Here is a 22,207-nt window from a genome sequence, read left to right on the forward strand (position 1 = left end):
GGCATGCTTCAGAGATATAGCACTATAAAAAGGGCAACAATTCCACTATACAAGAAGACACACCATGAATATACCGCAGTCTCCCAAAACACGCACCTCGCACAACATACATGCAACACACTGCATACATGAGAGGCCGTCCTTACATGACCATAGCTGTTACACACTGTAGTAGGACGTTAATTAATCAAACAAACAAACAAACGTAGAATCCCTTAATGGACATTTTTAGTGAAGTTCATGTGTATTGAAGTTCTACTATTAGGCATGCGTTGCCGCGGTCCTGAAACTCAGACCATGCGAAATATGATTATTTTTTCACTGGACATTCGGTCTGGTGAACTCTGAATGTTTACCAGACCGAAAAAAAATTCACAGGACATTTCGGTCTGACAAAATTTAACAGTTTACAGGACATTGAGTCTGTCTTTGATATAAATTACATGCCTTACATTTCTATTTCCAGATGATAAGAGTCTTCCTATATTGAAGATTAACCCAGCTGTAGTGTTTGGCAATGTTGTCAACAAAATACAACAAAATGTCAAACAGTCATTTCATCCATACCCTTTATTCTTAAAACTAACAACTCCTTGAAAACATCATTACATTTTCAAAGTTTTGTTCTTCATCCTGATAGTCTTCGGAGAAGTCAAACTCATCTGCATCGTTTCCAAAAATAAAATCAAGTCTCATCATCAGCTGTTCTTCCTCTATTTCTAGCATGCTCTCTTCCTTTTCACCAGACCTTTCACCCTCATTTACTACACTCTGACTCTGACTCAACATGCTTTCTTCCACCTCCTCAACACCCCTTACTAGAACAGTCTCAGCCTCATCCTCTTTCTTCCCCTCAATCTCACCCTCTTTCTTCCCCTCAGTCTCACCCTCTTTCTTCCCCTCAATCTCACCTCTTTCTTCCCCTCAATCTCGCCCTCTTTCTGAATCTTCCCCTCAATGTTGCCCTCAATCTCACCCTTTTCCTTCCCTCAATCTCACTCGCTTCCTTCCTCTCAATCCCAGTCTCTCCCTAATTTGTCCCCGGAGATTCGGCCTCTTCCTGTATTCTATCTTCCTCTTCTAGGTCAGTAGGATTACCAATCTGTGTCAATTGAAAGGATAATAAATTAAATTCTTCTCATAAACCTTATAACAAAAAAAAATTATTCGACATCTGATTTTTAAATAAAGGTCAAATTAAAATTAGGTAATGATTATATAATTACCTCATCAATACTGGCAAGGACTGTACCAGTTGACTCTGCTTCCTCTTCAATTACAGTTTCCTGGTCTGACAAAAATGATCAATTTTATAACTTAATTATGAGAGGTATATTTTTACAATGTATATTTTCAATAATTTTTTCTGATTTGTATCATTTTCGTTTCGCCAATGTTTGAGGTAAATGAATTATATTATTTTTATATTGACTAGAATGTCCACATTTCCAATATTGACGTTGTAGTAATACACAATTTCGTCTGCTAAACATTTGCCAATCCATGTATTAAACAATGCTATTATTTATGCCTCGCGCATGCGCAATGCGCCACAGGTCACACTTGAAAACGGTCACAAATGAAAGAATTAATAGAAACACAGGATAGAGGTGAAAGTAGAATTTATATAAAGATACCGATTATGGTAGCCACGTACACATGCACGACAATACATTATGTAACAACTAACACAACACCCCCCCCCCCCATTCCCATTTTCGCCGACTGAAATGTTCTAAAAATGCACATTTGAAAGAAAAAAGGGTTCCCCTGCACATTTTTCGTAGATATCTACTTCATTTTGAATTTTCTGCTGCGCGGCGCATTTCCTAAAACGTTCATGAATGCACATACACGTAATATAAAAAATTCAATACACATTAACTATACTTAAAATGTCTATCAAGGGATTCTACATACTATTTAAAAATGTCTCTTAAAAGATTAATTTGTTATTACAATGTATGCCTTAGCAAGACAACTAATTCATTATTATTTTGAGTTACAAAACAAAGTGCCGTTGGTGTGAAGCCGGTATGTTTAGATCGAGCAGAGTTGCATAATAATATGACGACTTTCACAATTTTCATTACAAAATGCAGTTTACTTTAAATAGAAAATATCATACTAAGAACGCTTTAAAATCAATAAAATACATCGTAAAACTCATTTCAGCCATTCTAAATTGTACTATTTTTGCCAGGGGAGACCCTCGGACCCCCTCAAACACCAAAATCTCGCGCCTTCGGATGTTCGCAAATTCATCAAAATGCATCGTAAAACTCATCTCAGCCATTCTAAATCGTAATATTTTTTCCTGGGGGAGACTCCCCCCCCCCCCCCCCCCCAAATACAAGAAAAATAATCAAAATACAATGTAAAACTCATTTCAGTCATTCTAAATCATAATAATTTTCCGGTTGGGACCCCCCCCCCCTCCCCAAACATAGAAATCTCGCGCCTTTGGCGCTCGCACGGTAAGTTGCGTATGAACTAATTTTAATTGTGACGCCACCGTCTATAAATGTGTACAAGGATTATATTTAATGATATATGAAAAACGTTTACAAAGTATATATTGTTGTGTATTGAATTAAAGAATTAATCTACTCCTGTTGGTGTTTGGCGAGGGGGTGTTTACAAAATATTGAGGACCTTTGCCCCCCCCCCCCCCCCCCCCCCCCCCCCCCATCACGTTTCATATTTCTACGCCACTGCCATGTACAACATACACAAATATCGAAACTTCCACAGGACGTATACATATGGAAAGAAACCAAATGAAGAACCTTTCATAAGGGATTTTAATGTACATTTTAACAAAGTTTGGTGAAAGCATAAAGAAAGATAATTTATAGGACCTATGTCTATACATGTAGTCTCTAGGTATACTTGAATGTACATGTAACTACATGTAATTAAAGTTGATAAAAACTCCAGGTTTTGATCACTTACGATCGTACAGTATTTGAAGCCGTGGAGTATCGAGAGTGTAAAAGGCATGCCTTTAGCAATCCAGTAACAGTGAAGCTAAATTAAATATTAGCATAGAATGGTTTTATTTAGTTCATTTTTATAAATAAAAGATTCAAATATAAAAGTATATATAAAAATATATTTATATATGTTATAAAGAGTACATGCAGTAAGCTTTCTTCAGAACAGATTGAAAAATTTCATGGACGTTACCAGGCCAATTACCTTTTTAATTTAAAAATTATCTATGAGTATCCGTGGAAATGAAAAAAAAAATGAAAAAAGGCTATCAACATACGTCCTTGATCCGTAACGTATACGTACTGTTTCCGATTCCAGTTTAGAATCAACCCGTACAGGCCCGGATGTAGAATGTTTTCATTGGATTCAACATGGCGGACACATGCCTGAAGAATGGAGTGCGCTGATATTATCTTCACAATAGATAGAGTTTAACAATATACTTGATGATTATGTTCGTACTCAGGTATGAATGTTATTGATGACGACGATATATTGGGTTCTGCTAATGTTTTTACTCTGCCATTTTCTACATCTTTTACTTGAATACTGTACGATACCCTTTTTTTAAAAATAATGCACCACTGAAAATTGAAATTCAGTTTACTCCAACAATGTTATATCACGACAAGACACTTTTGAAAGTCTACGTCGTGTCTAACATCGACGGTAATAAACAAAGCTAACGACCAGTGGGTCACATTACGAACTTAAAGCTAGGGCCAAATGTACATGTACAATTTATTATATCAGTAACAGTTACATGCATATGTAAACTCTGTAGTTCCATCTACGCTAGTGATAGTCCGACCTAGCCTACCAGGTACTTATCATTACATTTTGTCGTGATCTGTTCGGTAAACCATACATATGTCAGAGAAAATGGTGGTAGTCATGGTAATAACCAGATACGTACATGATGTACATGCATGTGAGGTAACACGTACAGTATACAAATTGTATAATTTACATAATTTATTGTGTACTTTAAAAGAATTGAGTTGGTGTTGTTTGTACACATAATTAAATGCAGTCTCTGTCACTGTCACTGTCACTCGTCTGACCTAGTGTAGAACTTATATATGCTAAAATTATTTGGCTCAGTCGGTAGAGCTGTAGTTTTTCACATTGGAGATCCAGGTTCGATTCCTGGTCTAGGCAATCAACTGGAATGGTGTATATCTATATATATATATATATATTTTCCTGTTCTTCCACACTGGCACCCAATTAGATAGGCTAACTCATGGAAGGTAGTTAAGGAGACTCGAGTAGAGATTTCAGAAATCAACTTGAGAAACAGTAGGTTTTTTTTTAAGTTCTGAAAAGTAGAGAAAGAATAGTAATCAATAGAAATCAAATGTAAATTTCTTTCATTACAGAATGTAACAGAAGTTTTGAAGAAAATTTGAAGTTAAGGTTATGAAAACAAAAATGTCGGAAGGCAAACCTGAGGATACCAATGGTGATCCGGGAAGGTTTGAGCATTACCATCCCCAGCATCCTTTACCAGAGGGGATACGGAAGATGGAGCATGACGATACGGTTTGTAAGTACTGTGGTGTCAGCTACCTCATCCACAATGAAATCAAGGCCATGGAAGAAAAGTTAAAAAAGACAATTGCTGAGATGGAACATTATAGAGGCAGTATGGAAAGAGAGAAACAGCTGAGGATCGACTATGATAGACTGATGGGAGAAACTAAAGAACTCCGGGAAAATTCCAAAGAATTGGACAATGTGTAAGTCATTCAAATTACGTACTGGCATATGTAATTGATTACAGTCTAAACTGTTGATGATCTTTGAAGGCCATCCCTGATAAATTTTTTGTTGTTCTTTATACACAGGTCATGTTATGTTGAAGTTGTCAATTTGGTACCCCAATAAAGTGGCCTTGAATTAATCATAAAGCACATGTGATCCCTATATATTTATAAGGCTAGTTATAAATGTTTACATATCTACCAATAATGGGTTAGAATAACCACCCTGAAAGTATATTTTGATCATGTATTTGGCCTGCATGGGTGGTTTTTGTTTACTTTAAAAAAACATTTGTTTTCTACAGAATTTCCTCACTTAGAAGTTCCTTAAAGAATGAAGAAGAACTATCTGGACACTTACGATTACAAAACCAGAACCTACAGGGCGAGTTGGATAGGAACATAACTGAAAGGGAAACTTACAGGTACACACACTAAAGTTATAATAATATTAGAATTCATCTTGAATTTGCATGTTTCCCTCATTAAAAGCCTACTACCTTAAAGGATTTCTGAAACAAAAAGTTGAAATAAAACAAGAAAATGTGTACTTTACTATCAATGGCCTAAAATGAGGCTACAAGTTACTAAAAGACAACCAATCTCATTTTACATTCCCATTTTAAAAATCTAAAGCTGTTTCGGAAAGGTAGTGGGTCTTTAAGATATTAATGTTGTTTCAAATAACACTTTTTCATCTACTTTGACTGCATTTGATATTTATCTGACATATTACAGTAATGTAAATGAGAATTTATTGCATTGTAAAAGATTGAACCTTTCATGAAATAAATTTTCCTATCTTGCAGATTGAAATTGACGGTATTTGAGGAAAAACTGCCTACTATAAAGTCCAAGCTCGCTTCACAGAGACAATCTGTGAGAGATGTCCACAAGTTTGTCGAGGATAGAGACAAGCAATTACACACGGAATTACAACTAATACAGAAACACATCATCGAGAAGTACCAGTCAGAGCAAAAAGGTTCTGTGATCTTTATTGTAATAAACCCTGACTTAAAATTCTTATTGAGAATTGACCATTTTAAAAACTGTTGTCTCTAGGACCACATTCAATTTATGTATATCACTACTCCTTTTAATTGTCTCATCATTGGCTTACTGATACCTTTAGCTTTATAAGTTTTTATAAGTCTGTTTTGCTTAAAGATGCTCCACAGCTGACAAATGGTATTTTTTCACTATCAAAAACAGGAGTAGACGAATTGATATTTTTCTTCAGTTACAAAAGTTACTTACTTAACACCATTACATCCATTGAAATGTTTGAGCTTCTAGTTTTATTTTAAGTTAAAAAATATAAAAAATAATTAATTGCATCCCGAAAAAATTCCATGACACTATATCCTATATGGAATGAAGTACTGATTGCCCATGCATAGAGGCAAAATAAATGATTTTATATTATTTTTTGTGTAAATTAGACATATATATATATATACATGATTAAACACCAATTATTGTTCAAATGATGAATATCATTTATGTTCTGTAGGCGGTGGAGCATCTTTAAATATCTTACCAATATTATCTGCATCATAATCAATTTAATAATTAATTTTTCTTTTATTTACGCAGGGAAGTCTTCACTTCAGGAACAGATTGATAAATTAGAAGCTGAGAAATCAGAATCTTCCATGCAGTCAACAATGATGACAGAGAAAGTCCGGCGCCAGGAGAAAGAACTCAAGTCTTTAGTCAATGTCCGTGACGAAAACACTCAACTACAGCAAAAATGTGACAGCTTAGAAAATTCCATAAAAGGTATAATGAATGGTGTTATATTTATAAAATCAAAATTCATTTTAAATCTGAATTCACAATAAGAATTTACTTTTTGAATCCTAACTCAATATGTAATTAATATGAAATTTTTGTGTGCAAAGTAATTATACTGAAAAACCAGATTGATTATCTGACAGCAAGGCTCTTGGTTGTTTTAATTTTGTTTTAGATTTAGAGAAATTTTGAAAAGTAGAAAATATCTTTATCTCATTTCACTTTAGTAAAATTTTCTGTTTATAAATATTTTGTTCGCTTATTATTAATACTTGATATATACAGATATTAGACAACAACTAGAGGATACAGTATCAAAAAGTCGACAGCTCAACCTAGAAAGTCAACAATTTAAAGACAACCTGAGGTTAGTGTCGTTGTCTCCCTTGTTGGCTTATAAATTTAAATCAATAAATAGTTTGACCCTCACCCTTTCTATCAAAGTATGAGACTAATATATTACAGTACATTATATATGAATATTTTTCCTGCACCAGATCGAATCCCCATTACTTTGAACTGTCTCTGAATTTCCACTTTTCTTTAATATTATCTTTTTCTTTTCAATTCAAGCAATTTTCTTGATAAAGATATGATTGCGAAAGGTTTTAGACAATATATATTGTTAATATATATATTAATCTTCCCACTAATATCTTTAAATGAGTTTGTGTTTTCTGAACAGACATTTTCACATATATAAAATTATAAATGTTGTCTATATAAGCTACAATATTTATCAAAATGTAGCTGCCAAAGAAAGCAAACAGCACACTCCGCCTTAATCAACACAAGAAATTAGATAAAGTGATTTTGGTCCATAAGTCATCTACATATATCTTTTTTTTTGTATCGATATACCGAAAAGGAAATATCATAATTTATTGATATATGTATCGAAACTGGTAGTGTTGAGAAAAAGTTCCTCCGTCCCCTATAACTGAAGACTTGTTGATTAAATCCAGAACAGTCGTTTTGTGTATCATATTACCAGTTTGTAAACAAAAATATATTTCTGAGTAAAATTTTTGTATTTCATATTATGTGTGGTAATTGTGAATTATTCATGGAGTTAAAATGATGAGGCACCTTACAAAATGTATAGTTCTGTTTGAAATAGGTAGGTCATCATGCAAGTACATTTTTGGTCATTGTATTGATTTCGGAAGATATGAATCGATATTGCATCGGAAGAAAAGAATCGTCAATATATATTATTGTTAATAAAGATGACAGGTCTAATATATCTGATCATAACCAATATCTGATATTTTCTATTTTCACAGAAACAAAACTCAAGAGATTGAAGATTTAACAGCACAACACAGAAGGAAGGAACAGAACTCTGAAATGACAGTGCAGAAGTAAGTGTGACATGTGTCCATACAGGACCCACTTTTTGCCTCTCCTTGACAAACAGAAATACAGTTTATCTGACATTTTAAAAAATCTGGAATAGCTAAAGCCATTAAATACTTAATTAGCTGAATATCTAAAAACCATTATCAAATACTGTGTACTTTTTATCTAGTACTACTTCTTTTATGCATAAATTATATAAATATTTATAACTGAAACCTAATGCATAACTGCGTATACAATGACTGAAGCATATTTGCATTTATATGCTCTATTCCTTTGAATAGTTTAATATCTAATTCACACAGTGTTGAAAATTTAAGGGCATGCAAGGTTTAGAGGTTAGAGAAACTCAGGAGTACCCAGAGAAAATACGCAGACCTGTGGTCATGCAGTGTCAGCCAACTGCCCAACATGGGATTCAAACTCTCAACTCAGAGTTTTGAAGAGCTTGTGATAATATAATATCAGGATATGTATTTATCATTTGACCTTTCTCTCTGTTGAAAACTAACATTAGAAGATATATATTGTGTTGAAACGTACAGAGAGTCATTTCAATTTTATTATTGTTTTAGCATTGTAAAAACAAAAGCTGAATATCATTTAATTTCTCTGTCAGACTTCAGACTGATTTGAAAAGGAAAGAAGCAGAGGTTTTATCCCTAAATAGGGAGATGAGAACTATGGAGTCGAGGTTTAATGAACAGAAGTTAAAAGAGGAAGAGATTCACAGGAAAGCCACACTCACAGTCTGTAAGTTTGTCTCATTATGTTTGTAAATAAATTATGGTAGAATGTAGTGTGAACTCTATCAAGGATTTATAATCCAAACTAATAAATAAAAAAATTCTAGAAAACATTTATGATATTTTTAAAGCAGTAATACTGGAGGTTTAATAATATGTACATACATGTGACTTTTTTCAGGGGAGATAATCTAGACAATTTACTGAAAATAAAAAAAAAATATTTATGATTGATGTTATCATGAATCATAGGAAATGATTGATGTTATCATGAATCATAGGAATGCTTAAAATATTAATTGAAATTATATTTTTTTTTTTTTTTTTTACAAAAGTGATATTTATCATAATGAATCAATAAGACTAAAATCTACTCATGAATATTTTTAGATGGCCGGCAAACAGGAAGACGCTACTGTAGTTAAAATTAATACAATCAAAGAAAAAATATATCTGATTTGTAATTTTTTTATGCATGTATGAAACTTTAAATTACATAACTTTTTTTACAATAAAAACATGATATTCCACAAGATATTTCATTAAAAACATATAATTACAGATAAAGTAATAATATTTTGTTTTAAACAAATGTATGTAATTTTTTTCAGCTGAAACAAGAGAACTGAAGAATATTTTGGCTAAAGCTGAGGGAGAAATAGACCAACTCAAAGGAGAAAGGTTGGTCTATGTATAATTCGTTTAATTTTTCTTTTATCTTTGATATTTCATAATCCTTTTGTTACTTTTAATGCCATGATATAATCAGACAACTTCAAAGAACATATGAATTATTTAATTTCTACCACTTGACTTTTGATAACATTTGTAACATCATTTTAGATTTATTTTTGAAAATTGAAAATATTTTTTTTTCTTTTTTTTTTCTTTTTCATTTCTGATTAGTATCCATCAATTAAAATCCCACAATGAATCTACAACCATTTTATTTTGTAGAGAATCCATGATTTTATCCCATCAGAACAGGATCGAACAATTAAGAGAAAGTTTTAAACAGAAAATGTATGAGGCAGAGTCCTGGCCAGAAAAGGTAAACAATAATTTTGGTAAAAAAGGAATTAAATTAAAATGTGGATACTATTCTATTTCATGTACATGTATACACTGTATGTCAGAAAGTTTTGGAGGATTATTTCCCCTTAATTTGAGGTACCGGTAATACATCACCAAACTTCTATAAGCCAAAACAATGTTTTTGCCTTGTTTGCATGACACAGAAGATACCTAATCCACCTCAATGCTGTGAAGCTCTGTTTGCGAGTAAAAATAATAAAATCAAACACTTATATGGCGGAAATTGGCACACTTAAAGTGGCCTTTATGATTTATTTTTCATTAAGATATGGTTTTTTAAAAAATTCCAGAATACTTATTAGAAAATACATGATGTGGACCGCAAAGGTGAGCGGCCAAATTAAGCAGCCAAATTAAGCTTTACATACGTAAACATGTAATTATAAAAATATGTGTACGAATTAAAAGAAATGTCAAGGTGAGTCAAGGTGAACAAGAATAAATTTTGACAACGGGTGGGAAAGGGAAGGGATTTTCATTTTTGGTGGTACTGCACGTGCAGATGTGTTTCACTTTCACTTTCAGTTTGAAGCAATTCAAATTGAATTTTTACTACTGATTAGAAATTATAACAATTCTTTTCCTTAAAATCAATATGGCGTCGTCAAGATGGGTTCTCAGGAGGAAATGTGCTGTGGGGTTCAAGGGATGCTGAACAGGGGCCAAACTTTATCCTGCGTTGACCAATGACATTTGACCTCTCACATATGCCCGGATGTACAGTGTCCCTTATCAGGGAATGGGTGGAGCCTACTGATCTATATATATATATACACGTATGACGTCACTATCATGTTTCATAACAAGACAAACAACATAATAAAACACATATAAAATTAACAATTCAATAAAATTATGCAATCTTTACAAAAATCTGTTTGTTCACAAACTTTTATTTTTGCCTTGTTTGCATGACACAGAAGATACCTAATCCACCTCAATGCTGTGAAGCTCTGTTTGCGAGTAAAAATAATAAAATCAAACACTTATATGGCGGAAATTGGCACACTTAAAGTGGCCTTTATGATTTATTTTTCATTAAGATATGGTTTTTTAAAAAATTCCAGAATACTTATTAGAAAATACATGATGTGGACCGCAAAGGTGAGCGGCCAAATTAAGCCAAAATGACAAAGTCATCCGCCACCCATTATAACCATCTTCATTGTAAGGACTTTTAACAATCGGAACTCCTCGGATGTAAAACATTACCTTGGATGTGATAGGTGTAAGAATATGTAAGAAAACAAAACAAAAATTAATAGTTATTGATATATTGAACATCTATTTTGAGAAAATGAATGTAACCATTTCTCCTCTGAGATGGACAACACACAGCATCAATGAAATTACGCTTTTCGAGGGGTTGTGTCCTTTTTAGCAACCAGTTGTTATGAAAATGATCCCTTAAAATAGTTTCAAAATGGATGCCGTTGTGTCCCATCCGAGGTCAATGTACAGCAGTGCATCAGAGGCATTCCGAGTGGACTTTTGTTAGTGATAACTAATGTGATGTATAACAATTGCAAATAATACCGAAATGTTGATGATTCTAAAATTTTGACAGCTTGAGGAGATGTTACAGAAGGAAAGAGCAAAACATGTGGCTTCTTTGAAATCCATGGAGGAAAGACTGAAAGAGAATTTTGTACTGGTATGTACACAAGGAATATTAAAGTCGTGTTTAACATTAAAGATGCTCCACCGCCGACAAATGGTATTTGTTCACTATCAAAAACAGGAGCAGAGGATTTAGTATTTTCCATCTGTTACAAAAGTTACTTACTTTACACCATTACCACCATTGAAAAGTTTGAGCTTCTAATTTTACTTCAAGTTAAAAATATGAAAAATAATTAATTTCATCCTGAAAAAAATCCGTGACACTATATTCTATATGAAATGAAGTACTGATTGCGCATGCACCAAAGGCGAAATAAATTATTTTATATCATTTTATGTTAATTAGGCATATATATACACGATTAAACACATGTTATTGTTCGAATGATAAATATCATTTATGCTCTGTCGGCGGTGGAGCATCTTTAATATAAAGATTTAAGTTGTTTATACAACGGTAATGGTTGCTTTCCTTGGTTGACATATCAAAATATATCATCACTTTCACTCTTTGATCTGCCAACGTTAATTATTTTTTTCTGAACTAAATGAAAACTTTCTTTGTCAAGGTAATTTAATAAAATATATTTTGGGGCCTTTGCTTAACCCATGTATGTTTCTAAATTCATCAGCTTTTGATTCTAAAGTATGAACAGTTTTTATTTCAAATCTTTTTGTTGTAATTTCTTGTATATATACGTGGTTGCAATTTCTTATGTACATTTCATTTTAATTGGTGAATTTGTGTGTGTGGTTTTTTCCCATCAAAATACATATTTTTGAAACAAATTTCTTTGGGGGTTTTTCCAGGAAATAAAGATTGAGAAAGAAAAATACCAAGAATTGCTTGGGAAATACCAGAACTCTAACAAAGATCATGAAGCAATTGTGAGTAAAACATTTCCTTAAACAATCAGGATATTGCAGTGATCACTATAATTTTTACAAATTAAAAAGAAATAAAAAATGTTGTATCATATTCAATAATAAAATATTGCATTCTTATGTATCATGTCATTTCTCTGTTATGACTGGTATTAATCCATGAAATTTAGGTACTACATGAAGCTTACCTGTTAATAAAAGAAAATCTGCTAAAACAGAATTTAAGTTATTAAATACGGTTTACATGCAGTTATCTTTTTAATTATGTTTTCGTGATTATTGTCATTAAGGCTAACGCTTTTAAATTTGTGTGATTGCATGAAATATGAGTCTACAAAAAATGCTCATTAATTTACAGTATGTTTATAAATTTCTTTACAGATTGTATCTATTTCTGGGTAAATAATATGCCTATTGAAAAACAATATTCTGTCTTTGCATATTTCAGAGTTACCTCCCTTGCGGAAAGATATCTATTGTGGCGTCATTATTTTGCAAGCGAAACTCTCACCATTTTCTCTGAAAATAATGATGTTATGCTTGTAAACGCATGGCGTCACAATCAATATACCTACACACCAAGGGGAGATAACAATGTAATTATCAAATACAGAATAAGAATGTTATATTTCTTCATGGTATGAATTGTAAGTTTTACCCGTAGGAGTCTCACAGAAGGTATGCAGTAGATGCATGAATATTACCAGCCATTTCAGATCACCTGTCTAATGAATGTTGCCAAAAATTATTTGAATTTCACTTTTACTTAATAAATCAGTTGATGCATGATGAAATCCATTTACGTACGATTCATCATATTCCAATTAATATATACCTCTATATGTTACATTCATTTAGTCATAGGTTGTATATTATTGAGAGTATATTATATTATATATACAATATATATTATTGTATATTATTGAGAATTTATATAGCTAGTACAGAATTTGATATTGCATACCAGTAATGCTGTAAAATATGCTCTATTTACAAAAAAAAATCTAATCATAGTTCTTGAAATATGAGAAAGAAAGCTTGTGGTAAATTTATTTTTTCTCACACCTTCACATTGCATAAAACTCACAACCAACATTTTCAGTGTATCCTTGGTCACCACTATGACTGTGAACAGGGACTTAGATAGATGTACGGTCTAAATCTCTGTGAATGGCATATATTCATTTGCTTTCAATATTGTCTACTGTGATCTTGATTTCTTACTTTATGCATCTAAGATGATAAGGTACTTGATTTAAAAGAAACAATCCTTTTGTGTATTGGCTCAAATATTGAGTAACGTTGTATGATATTGTTGTAATGTAAATGTGTAATGAAGGCTTTGATAAATGCATCAATCAACACTTCTTGTTTCGAAAAAGCAAAACAGTTTTATAATTAGACAAGATCCACAAATAAATGTAAAATTCATTCAAATTCGTTCAAATATTAGTCTTTAATTCTCTCTTTTTTTACATCATTGTATCAAATTTTTTTTTTGACCAACATCTCCCTCACTTCACATTCGATTTAGTCTGCTAAACCTGCCTATATTATTACTAAGGCTTTTTGTTGCCTTATGTTATATAGGCAAAAGAAAAAGAAGCCTAATATAAGATAAAAAAAGTAAAAGTGGAAAGCAAACTAAATAAAACCTTAAAAAAAAGATCATTTGATATATCATTTTTACAGTTGAAGGCACAGCTTAACTCATTGGAGAGTAAATATAGGTCGGAAATTCGGGATCTTCAAAAGTTTTTATCGGACACAAAGGAACGCGCTAAGGACAGCGAAGACTCATTACGGAAGGAGGTCCAGAGTCTGAAATCTATCATACAGGATTTGGAAAACAGGCTAGGTAAGGAAAGAGCCGTCCAGGGAAACATTATCATATTTGATCAGCAATATTAATTTTGGTATTTTAATCCCTGTGCATTCTGGCATAATTATATAGCATTTTCATAGTAATTAGAACCTATATAATGCGGAAACCTGGTTAAACAAGTAAAATATACTGAACTCGGTGACATCCGGTTTAGATTTTAGGCATATCGTTACACTATGGTATTATAGAATACATATTTTCTCTGATTGAAATTGTAATAAATTAACGATTTTTAAAATTTAAACTTATTGCTTAAAATCTATTTAGGACGGTTGGATTCTGGGAATGAGGAAATGATCTCCACATTAAAACAACAACTCAAGGAGACGCATCAGGAGCTGGGGGACACACGGCAACAGATGGAAGAGCAGGCAGGACTGCTGAAGACTGCTAAGGAAGAGGTAAGGGAGATAACTCTGTTTATACAACAATATCTGACTCAGTGACCACCTCTGTATCATTACCACCTGCTCAATAAAACCACTGTTTTTAGATTAAATTGTCTTTATATTCATATGTGACTGTCCAGTAGAATCTGCCTTAATGACCCCTCTTCATAAAGACCACCTTCTTGCATATAATAGAAGAATTTTCTCAAATGACCATGTGTATTTTGAACACAATAAGTCTGACCCGTGTTTCAAGATCATTTTGTTAAATTTGGTATAAAGATCACTTTTTTTCTTTGTCCCTTGCTAGATCTTAGTGATTTTAACAGGTTTGATCATACAAGTGCGTGTGGTTTTGTAATAATGGACAAATAATGGCTAATTTGACAGATGTTTATAAATTCAGCAAAGGTACAAGTAACAGGAATATGCCAAGGCCGGCATTTTTCAAACTACATTCAAAAGAAAAATGGTCTTTATACACAGGTCAAATTGTATTAAATTTGCAATTTTGGTACCCTAAGAAAGTTGTGTTATTAAATAGGTGATGTTTTTGATTGCCTTTAAGTCAAGTTTTACTGTGTGTGCAATAGTATTTTTCTCCCATACTTCACAGGGATATTTCCTGAGGTTGCTAGGGAAAAGATAACTCTATCTTACACAGGGTGGTTGTAAGACAGCTCACACGCCCTAGACAATAACTTTTTAACAATTAATACATTGTCGATAATGTCATCAATATTGACGCATAACGATGTTCCTATGATCACGGCATCATGAAAAAGCTGGAAAGCAACAGGAATTTTATATTTTCTTTTTAATAAGTATGGGAGAAAAAGAATCAAACATTGGTCTGTCAAGTGGATAAGGATATCCCAACCCTCATGAAAACCTGGGGTTGACATGACAAAATCTTTCACGAGGGCTGAGAAATCGCTGTGCACTTGACAGACCCATGTAAGTTTCTGTTAATCTTCCACAGCATATATAAAGTTTGTTATTTAGTATAACATATACCCAAGACTGGCCTGATCAAGCTTAAGCTAACAGATTGTTTTCTATATTATAATCTCCAGAATGCTTTTCTACAAGAGACAGTGAGGAAGGAATGTGAAGAAAGATTTGAGTTGATGGAAAAGTTCAGTGAGGCGAAAGAAGAGCTTCTCCAGTTGAAGAAACCATCAGGTCAGTGAAACGTTTAGAAATCTCAAATTCCAAAACAGTATAATATATTATATGGTGATGGATTAATGAACAAAATTTTTTTGCTATTTTTCTACATATAGCAATATCAGGCTTTCTGGAATAAGGGTTTTGGTTAAAGATGCTCCACCGCCGATAGAGCATACATGATATTCATTATTTAAACAATAATCAGTGTTTAATCATGTATATGTATGTCTAATTAACACAAAAAATATTATAAAATAATTTATTTTGCCTTTGGTGCATGTACAATCAGTACTACATTCCATATAGGATATTGTGCCACACAATTTTTTCGGGATGCAATAAATTATTTTTTATATTTTTAACTACGAAGTAAAATTAAAAGCTAAAACTGTTCAATGATGGTAATGGTGTAAAGAAAGTATCTTTTGTAACTGAAGAAAAATACTTAATCATCTGCTACTGTTTTGATAGTGAAAAAATACCATTTGTCAATGGTGGAGCATCTTTAATTCCTGATGGTTTTTTTAAGAGTTGATATTGAATACCTAAGCTTTGTGCACCATTATCTCATGGATCAAAATGACAAAAGCGGTTATATTATTTAGAAAAATTGTCATCTCTGGTAAAATATACCACTTAAAATGATAAAATTCAATGGCATTTACATACACGGTTATATTGTAGTAATAATACAGAATTATGTAAGTGCTATTGTAATAAATTGAAATGCTGTTAACATATACTTTAACATATAAAAGTAGAAAATTAATGTTGATGATGTGTAAATGTCTTTAGAAAGAAAGCAGATACCAATATTTCATTTAAATTTCTTCATTGTAGTCAATGTCTATAAATGTCAAATTCAAATTTCATTATAATACTTCCAAGGACACAAATCTTGATCATCTCTTTTGTATGATTGTTTTATATACAAATAAGCATTATTCTGTAATAAAAAATTATTTTTGACCTAAAAATATCAATTTAATTTATTTGTAGGTGGGTATTCGTCCTTAAACTCGTCTCGGAACTCGTCTGCTGCTAACTTGAAGCGATCAGGCAGTTTTACTACCCCAAAACCCAGTCCCCCTGATGAAGGGCTCTCCCGGAGAGATAGTGAGGGCGCAAGTCCTGTAAAAACTAAAACTCCTTCAGCTCCCACCAATAAGGACCTTGGGCCTAGCACAAACAATGAATTAACTTTTAGTGGGGAAGCGGCAAAAACTCCTGGACGATTAAAGGGAAATTCTCTGGCGGAAAACCGTCGCAGAATAGCACAAATTCTTGGACGCAGGGAAAAATAAAGAAAGGCCTATTACATAAAAAATTGTTTTTATGTATTATGCTATTTGTTTACAGACTGTACTCTTTTATTTATTTGTGATACAATCTGCTCTAGTGAGCTGGTATTTGAATAAATAGTTACATGTATCTTATGTGCTTGTGAGAGTAATGTTATGAAATTGTAATGAAAATGATGTTATTTACCTAAATAAGTTATGACCTAACAATCCAATCTGATTAATTACATGTGCATGGCTTGTCCCTTACCTGTCTTGTAACTCATTAATAAAGCCATACACAGATGATTTTAATACGATTGTAAAACAATCAATTCCCGGAACAAGAGAAGATAACTCTCTTTATGATGTGAAATGTTAAAAGAGATATGTATGAAAGAACAGGTCTTAAAATGTTGATAAATCTACAAAATATAAATTGGATTTTTTTATCAGATATGAATATGCAATATATATCCATTGCCTTTTTTTGTTTTCCCTTGGTGAGGGATAATATTATTTTGTTGTTGTTGTCGGTGTAAGATGTTTTGTTTTTAGACGTTGGGCTGATTAATGTGCTGATGAAATCAGCGGACCATCGTAACTTATAAATCTTTATGGTAGCTTAAAGGGACAATTCAGTCTAAGAGAACATTAAAATTTGTATATATATCAGATAAAACAAGTTCTAATGGAAATTAGATCAGTCAGTTTTACTGTGATATGCCTGAAACGCCTATGGTGGTGACATGTGTGTGAAATATTCAAACTTGCTCGCTGTCCACCATTACACACTGTGGTCGAACTTCTTGTATGCCGATCGAACCCTGTCCCTTGCTCGTAAAGTAATGCAACTTTTGGCTAAAACTGCTCAAATCGCTCTGACAGTAGTGTGTTTAACTCATTAGGTGAATTGTCTTGCCTAAAAATCATTTTATCACCTCCTCAGTGGTTATGTAGTTCATTTGTTTAACGTGCTTGGCGTTGGCTCGGGTTTAGGTACAGCGTACATATTTTACCTGCTGAATCGTATTGATCAACGATTTATAGTTACAACGGTATATATTAAAATACTAAACAATGACATGAAATTTGTCAATATTTTATGTTATATGTTTCATAAGAAATGTAGAACAATACATTTATGCCATATTTTGCTCCTTGGTTATGTAAAAGAATTAGCCTGAGTGAATTGTCCCTTTAATTGTACTGTATTGATATATCAAGATATACTACATACAAGCCTAAATACGAGTCATTTAGTGATGTTGTAACATTGTTATAACTACATTTAATATCTGACTACAGATAAATTGTCAGTCGTGCCAAGTCAATATATATGTGTAACTGTGAATTTTTCTATAATGAATATTTGATGCACATGACATTTAAGTTGACTGTGATATGTACGAGTATAATATATGGCCATGTGCACAAAGGAGAATGCCAACCATCCTCTCTGCAATTTGTCGAAATGGCAGCATTTGCTACCGTTAGAGCTTTAATAATGAGACCAAATTGTGCTACACAATACACTCATTAAACTGTGTCTCTGGATTTATTTATGATTAAGGAAAAAAACTTAAACCAAATTTTGGTCATGTATTTGATATACTTTCATTGTATTAATTTTTTTTTGTCGTACATTTACATGTAATAGCTTGAAATATAGAATATCATAAATATATATATATATATCTTTTACATTCGGAATTTTGATGAGAATCAGTTTCACATGATTTACAAACAGAGGTTATAAGTTTGTTTTTCTTCATTTTTTTTCTCTGAATTATTCAAGATGTGTTATTTTTAAAAGCCATAATGCATTTATTTAAATTATTCATTAAATTGTTTCAATCTAGTCCAGTAGGGAAGAAGAACTTGCTCAAAATGAGTATAAATGTACATGTAGTAGTTTTTGAGTAGTTTTAAAATTAGTGTTTATTTAGTTCCATAGTTTAAAATGCAGCCAAAGATAGGTAGCTCGAGAAATATGATATACCAAGTAAAAGAACCATGCATTTTATCATTAATTAGCTCATCAGGACCAAGGTGAGCTAGCTTATGTGATACCATTGTGTCAGTTTATTTCATAAACCAGCTGAGCGATACAGGCCCTCTGGGCCTCTTCTTTTAATCGCATGAAGACAAGGATATCTTTATTATTTTTTTGGAGAGAAGTATAGAGTCTTAAAATTTATGTAAAGTTCTGATGACTTATTTGAGTGGAAATCCAGTTTGCAGACTTATAATTGTTACATGACAACTGACGCGGGCGCTTGGGTTTCTGCATGGCTAACCTATATTGTAGGGCGCCTGGTCGTTACAACCAGAAAAAAAGGAAAATTAAGGAGTAATTTTTAGTTGTGTGTTTACAGCTTTGTCTTCCAATGGTATTGTTGTTTTTTATTGATTGATGCTACATAATATTTCCTTATTTACCTATTCAATTAGGAATCAAATATCAAAGATCATAAGTGCCACAACTACAGTGAATGAACAAGAAAAATTAATTATATATTTGGTTTAGGGAATGTGAAATCAACCCACTAATAATCTAAAGATTTCTGATGTTAAATTGACATTTTAAAAAAAGTCTGATATTATGTTAAAAGTTAGAATTGGTAAATTGGGCCCTTTTTAAAAGGCCAATTTTAAACATCAGAAAACTTTGGATATATTAACCCAGTAGTATCTCGCATTGTCGTAAAAATTTCATCATATAAACTGCCTGATATCGAATGATTTGGCTGGTGTAATATCTTTGCATATGTCACAAGTGTAATAATGACCTGGGGCGATTTTCATTGGTTGGAAATTCATTGTGACGTCCATACAGAAGCAATGAAATGACGTCAAAGAAAAAAGGTACGACAAAAGTGATGGCCTTTTCTGGATTTTCACTATGAATTTTGACTTGAGATTCTTGGAAATGTAGACTGCTGCAGTTATATGATAAAAAAGTATATGATTACAAAGGCTCACAAAAATAAAACCTTCTTAACTTGTTTCATAAAAACTTAATTTAAATAAACACTCATATAAGATCTTATATATATATATATATATATTAAAAACATGGAAAAAAATTCAAATCATCCTCACATAGTACGGTGTATATTCAATATTAAATAATTTCATCAAAATACCCAGAGAGATGTTATTTAAAAGTGCCATGCTGCTATTTTATAGATTTTGTATTGTCAAGTTAATTACTTATATTACAATAATTTATTACATACAAATTTATGTGTATGATTAATATTTTTCGTCACAGTGAATTTGGACCATCTAATATTTCAGTATATATCATTAGTGTAATATGCAAAACATCTTGACTTTTTTAGAATGTAGGTTCTTGAGTTTAGTTATATGATAAAATAGATTGAAAATTTTTATTTGTTTCATACAAGATTTTGTGAAACTTGTCTGCATATGGAAATGTTAAGGCTCATATAAATTAAGGCTTCTAAGACTTGTTTCGTAAACATCTCATTCATGAAATGAACACTAAATTGAAGATGCACCACCGATGACAGAGCATACCTGATACTCATCATATAGTGCATATTGCCAGTTATGTTTTTCAGGATGTGATTAATTTTATTTGATATTTTTTATCTTGAAGTAAAATAAGAAGCTCAAACTTTTCAATTGTGGATATTGTTTAGAGTACATGTAAGTAAATTTGGTAACTCAAGAAACAAATACTATTTTGTCTGCTCCTGTTTCTGATGGAGAAAATATACCATTTGTCATTGGTGGAGCATCTTATTTAGATCCAAATGTACCTGTACATGGACTATTGAATGCTCTATTACAGAATTTCACACAATTTCAAGTTAGCATTCAGATAAATATTGTTCTCTTTCTTATAAATAATTTCATATTTTTGCCAACAATACGCTAATGCAGTTTGAATATTATAGTTTAAAATATTTCAAAATATATTGTGTTTTCTTGAAATTACACTATTAAAGTTACATGAGCCATAATTGGGTGAAAATTTTGACGCCATTTTTTCTTCAGTTATCTGTTGAAAAACATAATAGGTTGGATAAATAGAGCTGTGTAGATCACAAGTTAGCTCCTTGATTTGACCATGTGTATTTATTTTCCTGCATTGTAACGTAAAATCGGAATTTTCCCGACAGAATCGGAAATGTTGGCAAGTATGACTTTCATGTAGTATGGGATACAATGCTGATGCTAGAGGGATCACATGTTCATGGGATGGGATGGGTGTTTATACAACTTCAACTCTTCTCCAGAAAATGGGAGGGGCGCTATTAGGGGGATTGGCGCTAATTACAGCGAATACAGTACATTTAATAATCTGCACAATACATGTAATACAGAGTTCACTGTGCTAAAATCAATTTTGAGCTCTTATTCAATTTTGTAAAATTAAAACATATGCATTTAAAAAACAAAATGGTTATTCTAAAAATGTTGTTTTTTAGTGGTGAATTACATAATTTTACTGAAAGCTCTACTTGATTCATGAGTAATGATTAAGTCAAATTTCAAGTGAACATTATTTACTATAGTATACTTTGTACATGGAATACACTTGCAAGCATGCACATAGAAAATGGCATTGATTCAGGAGAGAAATTCATTACATTGTATGAATGAAATTATATATTGTCATAAAATGATATGTTATAAATAAATCCATTTTATATAATATAAAAATGAGCTATATGTAGTTATATTTGTTATTCGTAGTCTAATATTCTTTAATGTATATAAGTGTCAGTTTTATCCTCCAGTAATGAAAGCTATACATACCGAATTATCGATACTCCTGGGGATTACTCTAACTGTCGTTTCATAACAAACCTGAAGGCTCAGTGTGCGACAATAGATGAAACGGGTACATGAAGTTTGGTTGTTTAATGAACACTCGGTTTATCATCATAGAAAATCTCTTGTTGGCATCCCTTAGAGAAATACAAGGCCTCTTTCACATAGTTGCTGCAATATAGCAGTAATATACCTTTACGTATGCAAATGAGTTTGCCGCACACAACAGTCGCACCAAAACCACATAGAGTTACGGCACCAAAACAGCTAACATTTGCTGCATACATGTAGTTGCAGCACTATTTTCTCGAATACCTCAACGGTATTACAGATATCCTTTGATCTTAATTTTATTTTTCGCGCAAGAAGTTTTAAGACACCTCCGACTGCATACAGA

General features: G+C 32.2%; 1 protein-coding gene and 1 long non-coding RNA gene across 2 annotated transcripts; one reads left to right on the forward strand and one right to left on the reverse strand.

The window, feature by feature from the left end:
• Nucleotides 1–557: 557 nt before the first annotated feature.
• LOC138317733 (uncharacterized) lies at nt 558–21,995 on the reverse strand. The gene is made up of 4 exons (XR_011207798.1): nt 21,796–21,995; nt 3,301–3,383; nt 1,227–1,291; nt 558–1,102 (listed from the first exon to the last, which is right to left on the reverse strand). It is a non-coding gene; the product is annotated as an uncharacterized lncRNA (long non-coding RNA).
• On the forward strand, nt 3,318–21,702 carry LOC138317717 (probable DNA double-strand break repair Rad50 ATPase). The gene is made up of 16 exons (XM_069259578.1): nt 3,318–3,463; nt 4,380–4,739; nt 5,069–5,188; nt 5,573–5,748; nt 6,363–6,548; nt 6,849–6,930; nt 7,850–7,927; nt 8,545–8,678; nt 9,283–9,352; nt 9,629–9,722; nt 11,334–11,420; nt 12,200–12,277; nt 13,967–14,132; nt 14,427–14,560; nt 15,625–15,733; nt 16,721–21,702. The coding sequence occupies exons 2-16, from the start codon at nt 4,420–4,422 to the stop codon at nt 17,023–17,025; spliced, it is 2,139 nt and encodes a 712-aa protein (XP_069115679.1). The 5' UTR covers nt 3,318–3,463; nt 4,380–4,419; the 3' UTR covers nt 17,026–21,702.
• Nucleotides 21,996–22,207: the final 212 nt, after the last annotated feature.

This window comes from Argopecten irradians, chromosome 1 (genome assembly GCF_041381155.1).
Source record: "Argopecten irradians isolate NY chromosome 1, Ai_NY, whole genome shotgun sequence".
Taxonomy (NCBI): domain Eukaryota; kingdom Metazoa; phylum Mollusca; class Bivalvia; order Pectinida; family Pectinidae; genus Argopecten; species Argopecten irradians.

Bases quoted from the DNA above. Each gene is read 5' to 3' on its own strand.
- LOC138317717 (XM_069259578.1), top strand. From the start codon at position 4,420: ATGAAAACAAAAATGTCGGAAGGCAAACCTGAGGATACCAATGGTGAT. The intron at 5,749-6,362 runs GTTCTGTGATCT...TTATTTACGCAG, and splicing joins GTACCAGTCAGAGCAAAAAG to GGAAGTCTTCACTTCAGGAA. The intron at 8,679-9,282 runs GTAAGTTTGTCT...AATTTTTTTCAG, and splicing joins GAAAGCCACACTCACAGTCT to CTGAAACAAGAGAACTGAAG.